Source organism: Cladophialophora bantiana (assembly GCF_000835475.1).
Source record: "Cladophialophora bantiana CBS 173.52 unplaced genomic scaffold supercont1.23, whole genome shotgun sequence".
Taxonomy (NCBI): Eukaryota; Fungi; Ascomycota; class Eurotiomycetes; order Chaetothyriales; family Herpotrichiellaceae; genus Cladophialophora; species Cladophialophora bantiana.
The window spans coordinates 1-13,364 of NW_015971597.1; the positions used below are offsets into that span (position 1 = coordinate 1).

General features: G+C 50.7%; 6 protein-coding genes across 6 annotated transcripts; 4 read left to right on the forward strand and 2 right to left on the reverse strand.

Moving 5' to 3' along the window:
• Positions 1-3,163: 3,163 nt before the first annotated feature.
• On the forward strand, positions 3,164-3,946 carry Z519_11585 (uncharacterized protein; the record flags this gene model as incomplete). The annotated part of the gene is made up of 1 exon (XM_016769296.1): positions 3,164-3,946. One exon carries the CDS (start codon positions 3,164-3,166, stop codon positions 3,944-3,946), a length of 783 nt encoding a protein of 260 aa, XP_016614280.1.
• Positions 3,947-4,717: 771 nt separating this feature from the next.
• Positions 4,718-5,584, forward strand: Z519_11586 (ATP-dependent Clp endopeptidase, proteolytic subunit ClpP; the record flags this gene model as incomplete). Its single annotated transcript, XM_016769297.1, has 2 exons — positions 4,718-4,869; positions 4,978-5,584. The coding sequence occupies 2 exons, from the start codon at positions 4,718-4,720 to the stop codon at positions 5,582-5,584; spliced, it is 759 nt and encodes a 252-aa protein (XP_016614281.1).
• Positions 5,585-6,443: 859 nt separating this feature from the next.
• Z519_11587 (uncharacterized protein) lies at positions 6,444-8,097 on the reverse strand (the record flags this gene model as incomplete). The annotated part of the gene is made up of 2 exons (XM_016769298.1): positions 6,444-7,893; positions 7,946-8,097. The coding sequence occupies 2 exons, from the start codon at positions 8,095-8,097 to the stop codon at positions 6,444-6,446; spliced, it is 1,602 nt and encodes a 533-aa protein (XP_016614282.1).
• A 1,271-nt stretch (positions 8,098-9,368) lies between these two features.
• On the forward strand, positions 9,369-10,817 carry Z519_11588 (uncharacterized protein; the record flags this gene model as incomplete). The annotated part of the gene is made up of 1 exon (XM_016769299.1): positions 9,369-10,817. One exon carries the CDS (start codon positions 9,369-9,371, stop codon positions 10,815-10,817), a length of 1,449 nt encoding a protein of 482 aa, XP_016614283.1.
• A 308-nt stretch (positions 10,818-11,125) lies between these two features.
• Positions 11,126-11,816, forward strand: Z519_11589 (cytidine deaminase; the record flags this gene model as incomplete). Its single annotated transcript, XM_016769300.1, has 2 exons — positions 11,126-11,213; positions 11,437-11,816. The coding sequence occupies 2 exons, from the start codon at positions 11,126-11,128 to the stop codon at positions 11,814-11,816; spliced, it is 468 nt and encodes a 155-aa protein (XP_016614284.1).
• An 837-nt stretch (positions 11,817-12,653) lies between these two features.
• Z519_11590 (uncharacterized protein) lies at positions 12,654-13,282 on the reverse strand (the record flags this gene model as incomplete). The annotated part of the gene is made up of 2 exons (XM_016769301.1): positions 12,654-13,020; positions 13,080-13,282. The coding sequence occupies 2 exons, from the start codon at positions 13,280-13,282 to the stop codon at positions 12,654-12,656; spliced, it is 570 nt and encodes a 189-aa protein (XP_016614285.1).
• Positions 13,283-13,364: the final 82 nt, after the last annotated feature.

Genomic DNA, 13,364 nt, shown 5'->3' on the forward strand with positions numbered 1-13,364 from the left:
ACTCCTTCCTTTCTTGGACGTCACGTGATCCCTTCAGCCTCATTCCCCGAAGCTGTCCCTTCGGTTGAGTTTCCTTCCCTGTGCGTCCTTCGCAGGTTCTTAAGGCTGTGTCCAACACAGCGCTAGGCCGGGAACGAGAGTAAAACCCACACGACTTAAACCAAGTTTAGTCGTAGAGTAAGGCAGAAAAAACTGGCTCCGAGCTAGGAGCAGACGGAGGATCCGTAAAACCGCGGAAAGCGCTTCTTTCGTCAGTACGCTGTCATTATTCTAATATTGCAGAACTCACAATTCTTACTAACAAGGCTAGCACCATAGCCTAACTGAGACTAAGTGTTCAGCCGGACTTCCTCGTACGTAAGAGACTATATACATGTTAGCAGCGTCTCTCACCCGAGTAGGGTGGGTAATACTTACACATCTTATGGTTAATCTAAACGAGGAAGAAAGAGACGAAGAAGGCCATAGTAAAGGGCTTAAGAACCAAAGCAAAGGCTGAAGTGAATTGAACCTCACCCGCATTACTGTAACAATACAAAACGGCTGTCTCATCTAAATCGAGTGGGAATTCAATCACTTACTATTGTTAGTGAATGGCTATTCAACTACCATATCATTGTCTTCGTTATTAACAATTGAGACGGCCTATTCATACGATGGATCAAGGCTGTCTTTATACTCGCAGCGACTCGAGGGCGAGCCGCTTTTTGGAGGGGGGGCAACTGTCACGAACCCACCGTTGTCCCCAAGTACTCTACGCCCTCCACCCGAATCGGGTGGACGATATAGAAAGAAAAGGAAAGGATAAGGCAAAGGACGGTTGAGGCACAAGGCTATCGGTTAACGCTGCCTTACCCTTTTCACGTGACAGAAAGAGGGGAAGCTATAAGAGTCTCCTCTCACCTAAATCGGCTGAGAGAGAACTCTTCCTTTTTCTCAAGCGTTGAGTCGTTGTCAATAGGGCTACGTGAATAGAACAAGGCATTCAGCTACTCCAATTCCTTTGTACCTACTGCGTTGCGTAGGTCCCTGATAGAAGTGCAGCCTAAGGAGCGAATACACCAAACGGAGAATTTTGATATTCGAGCATATTCATTGACTCCCGGTTTAGAGACATGTCGGTGACATTAAATATGTGTCGATATTCGAAAACAAAGGCAGTACCAGGGGCTGGGAGGTAGAATCCCAGCGTCCATTTCTCTCCTGATCCGTGCATTATGGCCCCCCAACACTCGCATTTATGATGACGAATGCCATTTATCTCTGACAGATGCCCTACCAGCTGAGTCCGGGCCATTCAAAGCACAAACAATCTCTTGCCTCTGGACCATGATGGTCTGGCAGCAGACGGGTTTATCCCTTTTTCGGAAGCACAGCAGTCTGCTTTGCTCTCTTGTATACGATATCTGATGTTTCAACGCTGGTGATCTCGTCACGTTGGACGTTTGAACGGATGAGCCTCCGTGTTCAAGACGTACTGATCCAAATCGATCACTCCGGGCTGTGAAGATCAGCTGAAAGTACTTCGAAGTTTCTGCAAGCCGCAAGCTCTGGAGGTATTGCATCAGCGCCCTGAATTCTCTCTTAAAATTCTGTAATTCTTACCCCCATGGAATTAGGTTGTGTAGGTCGTCCAGGAACATTGACGTTGTTGATGCCTGCGTTAACATTTTCCATGCTGTATCTTGTCTCTAGCATTCGGTGTAAGATGGAAACAATCTCGACAGCCTCTGGACGAAGTAAGTATGATGGCACGCTGACGTCGGATAAGCCCTTTGGCAACTCGTCTTTCCCCTTCCTGTTTCCGACGTGCTCCATCCCAGTCACGGCCGTCTGGCGTCTGGCAGGGAAGCATCTGGATAATCTCTGGCAGGATTTCAGTAGGAAATGCCTTATGGACGTAAATGTACCCTTGTATTAGTTTTGCCCCCTATATCTTCGTGATCTGGCCCCGAAACCAGCCGCCCACCGAGTAGGAACATTCCACCAGCGAAACAACTTGGGCGCTGTCCTTCGGGTTTGAGGGCGATACTGTCTTGGTCGGCCTTTGCGGTGCCCAAGAATAGAACATCCTTATTGCCAGGAAGCGTTGGCCTAAAGAGCAGGTTCTTCTCAACAGTATCCATCAAGTCTTTACAGAGGTCCTCGTGAACGGGTCCCCGACTGTCTAAGAGCGAGTACATTTTGGGAGAGCATTCGTACGGGGAAGCTGCCATGGCGCTAATGCTGAAGTCAACTTCTCATCTTGCCCACTGATGAACGTAGACTATATGCCTTGGAAGTGCCATTCATGGGGAGGGAGACGTGGATGACGATCTGGATGCAATGGACATAGAATAGAGTTTGATATCTGATATTTGAATTCCCATGGGTTTAATTATGCTTCTGTGCTGGTTGCTTGACCATCATACACAATCGTAAAGGCAGATTTCCACTCGTCAACTGACTAATCTTCTCCAAGAGCAAGTATTTGTGAGCATGAGAGTGGGGATCGAGCAGATTCTAAATAATAATTAGTGTCTTCATTCAAAACGAAGACTGAAAGCCTGCTGCATTAATTCGATTTGGCCTCCAGACTGCTGAGTCGAGGCTTGATTTCGGCGGGGTCATTCTTCAAGATGACGAGGTCTTATTTCAAGGGGAGGTTTTTGTAGTGGTTATTGGTAACACTAAATATACACCTCAGGAGTGCTCAATAACGTCGTCAAAGCGGCCGCTATATCAGGTGTGATTGACGGTACAGGATGAATGACAGCGGGCCATGATTGCTAAAGGTAAATGAAATTCTAATTGTGAATGAACAGCATCTTCGATCTAATAGTGAATGACTTTGCTCTTGTCAGACTGTGCCACTGATATTTTGAATCCTCCTCGCCTCCAGCTGGGATGGCAACTGTAAAATGGCCAGCCAAGACATCCATATTGGGCGCGAAGTCACCAGCAAGATTCTTGCAGCAATAGGGCGGCAGCACCTTTGTCCCGACACGGAACTGGTGTAAACCGAGTCGGTCCAGTAGTGAAACTGCACGCTTGAACAGCGACGACTAGCCCAGCAACAACATCCCAACCCGAGACATGAGAGCTTCTTCGTCACAGAGAGCCCTCATACAAACGCAACAATGATACTTTTGCGTCTCCATCATTCTATTCCGCAGGTTTGGGAATGAATAATACGGCCGAAAATGACGGTGCCTTTGTCCCTTCGCTCACCCTGCAACGCAGGCTCGAGATCCCAGACCAGAAGAAACACCATCTCGATTCTCTCCTCCGCTTGCTAGACGCCCTCATTTTCCTGCATTTGGGTATCCTCTATGTCTGCGACAATCTTACGTTTCTCCTCTTTCTGCGCGCGCTGAACCAAGTGGTGCATGTCCAGCATCGGCCGCCAGCCATTACACCTGTTATCGTCGCAAACCTCATCTGCGTCGTGACGCATCTTCTACAGAACAGATCGGGGGCCAAGCGACTCTATGGAGGTGTCATCGTCGACTTTGTCGGAGAAAATCCAAGATCGAGAACATCCATGCTGATATTGGACCTGATACTCTTTTCCTTGCAACTGGTGATGCTAGTGGTCGGGCATGAGAAGCAAGTTGTTTCGGGAGATGCCCTCGCGCTCGAAGAGCCACAGCCGCAGGATCTGGAGTCTGAGGAAGCCGGCCAGTTGAGGTCACGTGCTCGGGAGCATTTAGATGCGCCAGAAGAAGGGATCGAGCTGCAGAGTCTTTTGCCCGATGGGTCGGCGGAGGACGGCGCAACGCATCAGAAACAAAATGAATCGCCGCGAGATGATGATGTGATACTGCTGGATCTGAAGAAAGGAATCAAGGCCTTACTCAGAAGACCAATGCCTGTTGCTTCGCCCGCCACGATTGAAAATACTCAAGCTCGTGCAAGTCTTGCTGCCTTCTTAAGACTGGCTGCAGCAAGGGCAAGGGCGGGCTGAAGAAATGGCGTCGATGGGTCACGATCTAAACCTTACCAAGTGCGACTCTATCGGCGACTCATAGATGATCGGAGACCAATCAATATCAAGGCAGTTTTCCAGCGCATGATACGGAATGATGCCGTGCACGCCCATCTTCAGCCGCTCACGTCTACACCGCCTGCAGCAAACTGCGGACTAGTCGCTAGTTGGGTTGACATGCATATCGGCTTGGTCGAACCGTGTTGATGATTATGACTGCGTCAAAGCAGAGTTTGATAGATCATTTGTCGTCTCGCTACCGCCACTCTACTGTGCGGAAGCTATAGGAAGTACAGGGACATGGAATCGGCCATGTCGGGTTCATCTTACAGAGCTTGCGATGCGTACCAATGGAGGAATCTCGTTCAGAATGCCCCGCTTTCGACTTACGCCCACGAAATTGGTATCAAAGGCAGTACAGCGAAAGGATTGTATAATGATCTGTAGAAACCAATAAGACTTGGTGAACGACAGATATAGACGGTGCAGGGAGCACTTTGATACCCATGCCACGAGTTGCAAATGTTGAACGTGTCCGTGTTCTACCTCAGCCTTGCTCAGCCTTGTCCTCATTGCTGCCTGCCGTGTGCTGTGTACCCAGTAATTACTGGTTACCTCGTAGGGCTCCGCCCGAACTCAGCCTTGTCAAGCGCACCCTCCCCAAAAAATATAGCTGAAAGTGCAGCATTTCAATTCTCCTTTCCTCGACGGCGACCCCGTTCTTTTCGCTGTTCATATACCTCAGCAACGATGCGCCATCTCCTCCGTTCAGTACCACGACTGCCCGCTCGCCTGCCCATGCGAGCAGCATGCAGTGGCGCCGCGTTGCACAACCCGCCGACGCAGAGACGACATTACTCGAGATCTGCCCCTCCCACGTCCTGGCTCCCGGTTCCCTTTGTGTGAGTTCCCCTCTGCAACCTCCTTTAGCGATGGTCCTTTTCTTGAATGTTTTGTTCTCCTCTTCAATAATCTGAGACAAGAAGCGGCTGACACGTGGTATCTGTCAGGACCGAAACAATAGCTGGCCTGACGCACACGACAGACCTGTTCTCCCGTCTTCTCAAGGAGCGAATCGTCGCAGTCTACGGCGAAGTCGACGACCGCATGGCCGCCACGGTCACCGCATCCCTATTATACCTCGAGGCCGAATCTGACCGTCCCATTTCAATGTACATCAACTCTCCCGGCGGGAGCGTCACGGCCGGCCTCTCGATCTACGACTGCATGAACTACATCGTCCCCGAGGTCTCAACGCTCGTGCTTGGCCAGGCCGCGTCCATGGGGAGTCTACTCCTCGCGGGAGGCGCGGCTGGCAAGCGTTACTGCCTGCCCCATTCGAGCATCATGCTCCATCAACCTAGCGGCGGCCACTACGGTACCGCAGCGGACATTGCGATCCACGCGAAGGAGATCCTTCGGATACGCACGCAGCTGAACAGGATCTACGAGCGGCATCTGACAGGCAAAAAGAAGATGACGGTCGATGAGATCGAGAAGATGATGGAGCGGGATTACTTCCTGAGCGCGGAGGAGGCGCTGGAGTTGGGCGTGGTGGATGAGATTTTGGCCAGCAGGAAGAAGAAACCCGAGGCGACGACGACCGAGGAAACGTGAATACTTGACCGAAAACGAAAATCCACGAATCATGCTGAAGATACCAACTCCTTGGGTTTATCCTTGAGAAGCAGTACTCGGGCAGGCCATCAAAACCCTGTACAACACTAATGACTATACATCAAGAGAGGGTCTGTATGGGTGGGCCTACATATCGCTTCTCAACTCCCCCGGGACCAGGCTTCCAGGTATCGAATAACAAAAATCGCCTCTCGAAACGGCAAGGGACGGTTAGAGAGTCGCATATAGAAAAGGGACTCTCCCCTCTCTCAAGCCAAAGAAAGAATCTCGCGTCGAGGAACACAGCGGGCTCGGTGGCGGAGAAACAGCCGCTGCGTTTGTTCCAGAGGGATATGCAAGGGGATGGAAGTCAGAAGAAAGAGAGGCGGTTTTCGTGCATGAGCGAAACTGAGCAAGGTGATTTGTGACTACAAAGCTGATAAGGCTCCCTTCCCAATTTCATAAAAACCTGGAATCCTCGCCCTGCTCAACGTATGTATAGTACACCAAATACACAACTCCCCGCTTCGAAACTTCCTACGGTGATTGATCATGTGGCCTGGCTCTCTGCCACCTGTAAAAAAAAAAAAAACCCACGTATGTAAAGGCCCATTTCCTCCTCTGGGGATGTCCAACAAGGCGCCGTCCTGCTCGCGAACAAAGAAGACAAATGCGTCAATCCCACTAAATGCTCTGAAAGATGATGCTCACACTTCTTTTCAAATCCCAAACTCTTCTCAAAATAACTCAAGCTCTCGAACAAAAAGGAGAAATCGTTCAGATCATAAATCATGACATCATGAAGTCCTCAAGCCAGCGAAAGGATATCTTGTTTCTTGCAGGTCTTCAATCCTCGTTGTCACCAGGTACCCCGTCGAGCGGGAGTGGAACTCCGACTGGGCATGGGCGATAGTCGCTTTCTTTTTGCTGGAGGCCTTCCGTCATTGCCATTGTCATCGTCTTCATCTTCATCTTTCACTTCTTCTATTACTTGTGCTTTGGTATCCTGCTCTAACGACTCGAGCATTCTGCTCCAGAAGAAGACATCCTCGGTGTCTTGCATCATGTTTGCCATACTTTGTTGTCGCTGACATATCTCGATCAGAACCGACTTTGACAACTCGTTGTTGTTCTGCACATATTTTAGTGCCGTATTGAAACTCCGACGTGCGTCAGCATAGCGGCCTTTGGCGTGTTGTTGTCGCCCAAGTCTGCGATAAGCAAGTCCCACCCGCCAAAGATCTATGCTTCCTGGGATTTCTTTCAAGGTTGTCAGTCTGCGCTGCACTTGCGAACAAATCTCTTCGGCTTCATCGAATTGGTCTTGGGCCACAAGTCTGTAGGCTTGAAGGAGCAGGAAGTATACTGATAATCCCGGAGACACGGCGTCCACTTCGGAAATTTGCGGTAACCACTCTGTCAAATCCGCCTCGGGATCATACCACAGGAGGTCCAGGGCTCGATTAAGTCGGACTTCATACAACAGCTTGTTGCGCTTGTCAATCCGCGTCTCAAGACCATCGTACATGGAGCGGGCCGCACGGGTGTATAGCTCTCGCAGCTGGTCGACCTCAAGTTCGCCGAAAACGCTGAAGAGTGCGTAACGCGAATCCTTCGGATCTAGGAAAGTATGAGCCCATCGCTGGACACTCCGTAAAAGTAGCGCAGCAAGCTTAGGGTGGCCACTCTGAGCCACCCTGCCCACTTCGAAAAGTAAAGCCATTGGTATTTCATAATACCAGGACTTGAACAGCTCGGGATTCTGGAAACCTGCAAAGGCCTTATTCCACTGTACCCACGCAAGATCCCGCTTTCCGTTTTCGAAAAGATTAAGCCCTGCGGTTAGACTCGAAGAGAGGAGACGAGATGCCTGGCGGCCACGATTATGTTGGGTTGACGACATTGCATCCCAATCACCGTGAACGAATGCGTCATGGGTCCATCCACGAAGATTGAAGAGAAACTGCTCAGCGACACTAGCAATGCGAAATCCTTCGGGTGATGGAACGACAACGGTCTGGCGCGGTTCTGCCGGGTTTGACCAAGGTATCACCGCCTCGGAAACCGGAGAAGGCGGGGGTGTCGAAGGCGTAGGCGACAGCTCTGAAGGCTGCGGCGAAGCCTGTGGCTGAGATGATTTGCGACTTCGTTTCCTTTTCAAAGCACGCTCGGCTTTTCTCTTCAGAGCATCTAGATCCACGTTTCTGCTGGCTATCGGAGCCTCGCCTTCAATAATCTGCTTAGCCTCGTTCTCCTTGAGGTACTTTCGCAAACCCCAAGCCTTTATTTTGTTCTTGTACATCTTCTCACTGGGAGATGGGTTTAGCACTAAGAATAATATTGTCAGTAGCTGGAGCTCACCTTGCCCATAATCCATGCTCATCCTTCATGATTTTCATCACCTCAGGTAAAGGACGATTGTCTTTCATGTATAGACGAGTGAAGACCGGCCGCCATTTGTCCCAGTCTGCTCCAGACGGAGGGCGGCATTGATCTCTGCTGGGAGATGCCATCGATTCAAAGATTGCTAGTCGTGCACGATTGCGGAGTCATAGAGTTGACGGGGAGGCAAAAAAGGTCGAAGGGCGGAGGATCACTAAATCAAAAAGACGGGATCATAGGAGGCTCGGCGGGCTTAGCTTCATACAAAGGTATATCCCATAGAGGAAGACGATGAGTACCAAAGGTCCCTTGACAGCGCTGAACTCAATGGGTAAGTCACACGAGGCACGGTGTCTAGGTGGTATAGAAGGGGAGGGGTTGGGCGATGAAGAAGTGAAGTTCGAGATGCGGCTGACCAAAGTTCCCTTCCATGTCTGCCAAGACATACTTACCAAGATCGAACTAGCCGCTCGCCGCTGGGATGGTCCGCGTGCACATGACACATCGCAGCACAAAGCGGCGGGAAGTGGCAGTGTCTGACAAGGCATCATTTCTCGTTTTCCATCATAGATTCACTGGAGGCGTGCAGTCATCGAGGTGGCTTTTCGCTTATATCCGTCGAGTTCACGCCTCTTGCCTCTAATTTCGTGACTGCGGCTCTACCAGGTCTCCCGACCAACATGTCAAACTATAAGGAAAAGGGCCCATCTCGTCGGTCGGGCACCTCAAGACCTCGTATGGTGCTCAATGGGCACCGAATAGGCAGTGCCTAGGCAAGCCGCATTCAAAAATAAGTGGCGTAGCCTGACCTAGAGCATGTAACTTAGGAGCGGTTGACAACAACGAAGTGCAAGTTGTAGCTAACAGTTTGGGATATATGACACAGCGCTACTATTCCCAACGGCAAACAGAATACTTTATACTCATAAATAAAGGTCACGTTCGATCAACAGTAAATCACTTTCCTCTTGTCAGACCATGGCACTTGTTTTTGAAATGGGCTCGCAGGGTATTTTGAACAACTCAACGGGTCAGACAGGCAGCCACTCAAGCACTTGACCAAAAGCCCTGCAAGGAACTTCGGCGCGTCGAAGGCACCCAGCCAGTCACCATCCAGCGCTTCCAGAGCCTGGCCCTCCCCCTTTGGCACTATGCGCAAGTCATGGCCCTCACGGCCCCCTTGCCCCGTTCCAACGCGTGGAGTAGTCATCCCTCCCGTTTGGTGGCTTAGCACGGCAGATTTCCATCAACCTTTGAACGTCGCGTTTTGGAACTCTCTCTTTCTCTCCCGTTGCATACTAAAGCCCTTCGCATTACAGTGTGGAAGCCACCCGCACCCGAATCCTCTTCTAACCCACCGGTTTTGGATCACCTCCCTGATAGATTGGTCCGATGCACGGCCATGGTGCAAGTTGCCGACGTGGTCGACGATACCCTCATATCCAACCTCGCGGCTCGTCTCCAGCAACTGGCGGACGAGGTAGAGCGAGCCTTCACCACCGGATCTCGAAATGTTCGCACAGTCCTCCGTCGCCAGCATATCAACACCGTTCATCCAACTTCTGCTCGACCGCTATGCAGACTTCTTGGCGAAGATCAACTGATGAAAGCCCTCCGTCTACTGTCATTGCAATTAGCTCTGTTCACCCTCGCCCGGGTTTATGACGAATGCCACGTCGCTCTATGTCGAGCGATGGCGGCAGCCCGGAAAGGCGATATTCTCTATGAGGGCTTCAATCGCAATCCGTGCGTTGATCTTCGACTGCTAGCCGATCAAATTGGTCTGCATAAGGAGATTGTTGAAGACCAAATAATGCTCGAAACAACTTATGACGACATGGCGCCATTGCGGGCCATATGGAAGCCTGTCCTGCCTATGTCCTTTGACAATCTGTCCCAACTTCATTCTCTTTCTGATCTTTTGCCTGGTGAGCAGCGACCCAGCCATGAGTACGCAGGGATTGGCGGAGGTGGAGGGTCCGATGTCATCAGCGCGAGTTTGCTGGGACACTTGTTGCGACGACATAAGAAGCGAATGGACCTCTTGATCTCTACACGAACCTGGGCAACAGGATCCCAGGGGAAAAAGGGGTCCAAGCTTGGGATCAAGCGTGAGGTATACAACCATGGTGGAGCAGTGGAAGCGCACGGGCGCCCTGTTGCTGGAACCTTTCGGGTGAAAAATGACACTACCGCTGAGGGCCGCGACCTTGAAGCAATTCCACTCCCGTATCATTCCCAGATATTTATGGTACTCGACCAGGGCGAGTCGAAATCGCAGATCTCGGAGGACGACAAAGCTGATCTTACAGATCAATTCCATGCCGTGTTGGATCAGGCTAAGCCCTCAATAGAGACTGTTCTCATAGTAGACACAGGCGGGGATGTCTTTGGTGCCGATTCCAATGGAGCTGCGACGCCGGACCAAGACTATCGGGTTCAGAAAGCGATCACCCCCCTTTCATGCCACTACAATCTCGTGACTGTCGTGGTGGCTCCCGGTGTCGATGCTCCAAATGATGCACCACAAAAGGCCTCGAAGGCAGGCGGCATGGTCTATAAGCCCACGAAAGAGGAGAAAGCGATGCTTCTTGATTTGCTCGCGAGTAAATATAGAATGGACGGTTCAGACCCCAACAGATTCGGCAAGACAACACTAGCTTTGCAGGCCCGATTACGGGGAGTGGTTGGGTGGACTTCGTTGGATCTTCCGCCTTATGTCATTGACACGTGGGAGAACCCCTGGAACAGCTTTGTGTACATCCGGGAGTGCATGAGCGATATCATCTTCATGCCAACACCAAAGCTACTACCGCTAATTGAGCCGGCGAGGGGTAAAGGAAGCCTATGACAGCGACAGCGACTGAGAAGGCTGTGAGCCGTATACCATGCAGGTAGTGGCTTTGCTGCCCGTGATGGACCCGAATACTGGGGATCGAAGGGGTCGTAGGACCTGATAGAGCGACGGAACTTCCTCTGGACTCCTGCTACGCAAGGCTGCGGGATCCTCAAATTCTTGGCAAGGCTACCACTTGCAAACCTTGCACCCTGTTTTTCTTCCTTCGCACTCTGTACATTAAGTTTAATACATTTCTACACCTGTGTCTTCCTTGAAGGCCAATATAATTACCCGATATCAAGGTCATCAGTGTCAAAATTATGGCGAATACAACTCTTGCGCCCTTATCAGACGAGGAATTAACCAAGCTGGGCAACTTGGCAATTGAGGCAAAGGCAAAGGCATACTGTAAGTGAACCGCAAACCCGAAGTGGATGAAGACAGAAGCGCATTTCGTAAGCTCCCACTAGGAGGAAATGTATTCGCCCAAAAGGGGAAAAATGAAGTCCTGCTTTGGACAAAGTGAAAGAAATCTATCTTGCGGCCGCTATCCCTCCAACTACCAAACCCCCAGGAACATTGTCCTGGTTCATCAATATCATCCATTGACTCCGTCATCGATATCTCCTAGGCCCGTACTCCAACTTCCGCGTCGGGGCCTCCGTCCTCCTCTCAGATGGGACATACCATACGGGCGCCAACGTCGAAGTCGCCTCGACCCCCGTAGGCATCTGCGCGGAGCGGTGCGCCATCGCACCGATCGTGGCCTCGATGCCTCGTCCCAAAATGCCCGCCATCCGCGCCATCGGGGTGGCGACGGACATTTTCCCGCCAGCGTCCCCCTGCGGGATGTGTCGACAGTTTATAAACGAGTTTGCTACGTCGAGGGACTTGCCGATCTACATGTACGGCAAGGACGGGCTGGAGGGAGAGGTGGTCCGGATGACGATTGGCGAGCTATTGCCTATGAGTTTCGGACCGAATGATATAGAGAGAAATCCTGGGAAGTGAGAGAAAGTAGGTTTAGGGAAGATATTAAAAGGATAGTAAGAAGCGATGACGAAGAGAAGGTCTATATACTCGGAACTTAGTATAAATCTTGATACTTTTATATGTTTACTCAACTCTAAATACTTCCCCCTCCAGTCAGTCGGGGGAAGCAAAAAGATTCAATTTCTCAGGCCAAGCGTCTGATCTTACCTTCCCCCCTGATAATCGGTTCCGCTGTAGGTGCTGCGGCTCCTGTCCTCCCTCCGGTTGGGAGCGTTCTCGAGCAATCTTCCAGCAGCCACAGGAAACCGATTGTTTTCAGATGATAGCCATGTACAATATTGCAGGTTTTCAGCTCTTAGTATCGTTATTAATATTCTAGGAGACCCACAATATCATATGTTTTTGGAATTGATGGATGACATGGCTGAGACCATCTGCTACCCTTTTGGCAAACGCAGCGAACGCTCATATCATCCATCAACAGGGGGGAAGGCCCCGCCCGCCAAACCCGATCAAAATTGAATCTTTTTTTCGGTACATATCCCAGACTCGAAGTGGTTGCTTGTGTGAAGGTCTCTTTATATTCATTGTTTGCACTTCTTCTCAAATGGGGTCATATGTTGACCAGATCTGCGGGCCCACAAACTATAACACTGTTAATCCAGGTTAGCGGAGAACTGGGTATAGCTTTGCGAGGGTATGGTACTGACCGCAAAGGAGGATGTAGATAAGGGGTGAGGCAGTACGTGGATCATCGAGCACGGGGAAGAGTAGGAGCAGAGGCTTTGGCACGTGGAAGGAATATTCACTGTTCCTCTCTTCTTGTCTCGTCCGGTTCATCATTATGCCAGCGGCTCAGAAGACATCTTCCGGGTCGACCTTGAAATTCTCCCCATTCTTCCTGACATGGATTCGGTCCTTGTCCCGGTCAAGAGGCTTCCTCATGTCCAGCGCGTCCTCTCCCTCCTTTGAGACTCCAGTCGGATCATCCGCATAGTACTTAACCACTATGCGGTAGGTCGAGTAGCCCATGCTTTGATACATTTTGATGGCGTTCTTGTTGCTCGCCCGAACAAAGAGATCCACGAACCAGGCATCCTGCTGGTTGCAAGCCTTTTCCAACGACTCGGTCAGAAGTTTCCCATATCCCAGCCGTCGATATTGTGGGGCTATTGACAGAGCGGTGATGTGACCATGCCACGGTAAGTAATGTGGTGTTCCTCTGCAAGAAATGTCTCTTAGGACGGATTGTCTGGGTTCAGAGAAGAGCTGGCCACTTACTGTAAGTGAGCAGGCGATGTCTCAACCTTGCCAATGATATAGCCGACTATCCGGCCGTGCTCTTCGATGCATTGAAACAGCGAAGGCCATCTCATCAGATATGTCAGATAAAAGTTCAGGTCATAGTTTTCCGTGTACGGATCGAGGTTGCACAGGTTGAGATGGAACAAGTCCGATGGCTGGACTCTCCGAATGGTCGGCATGGCAATTCATTTCCATGGGACAAGGAGCATTGAATTGAGTCCGGAGCTGAGGTTCACAAGGGAAGAGTCAATTTATTCAATT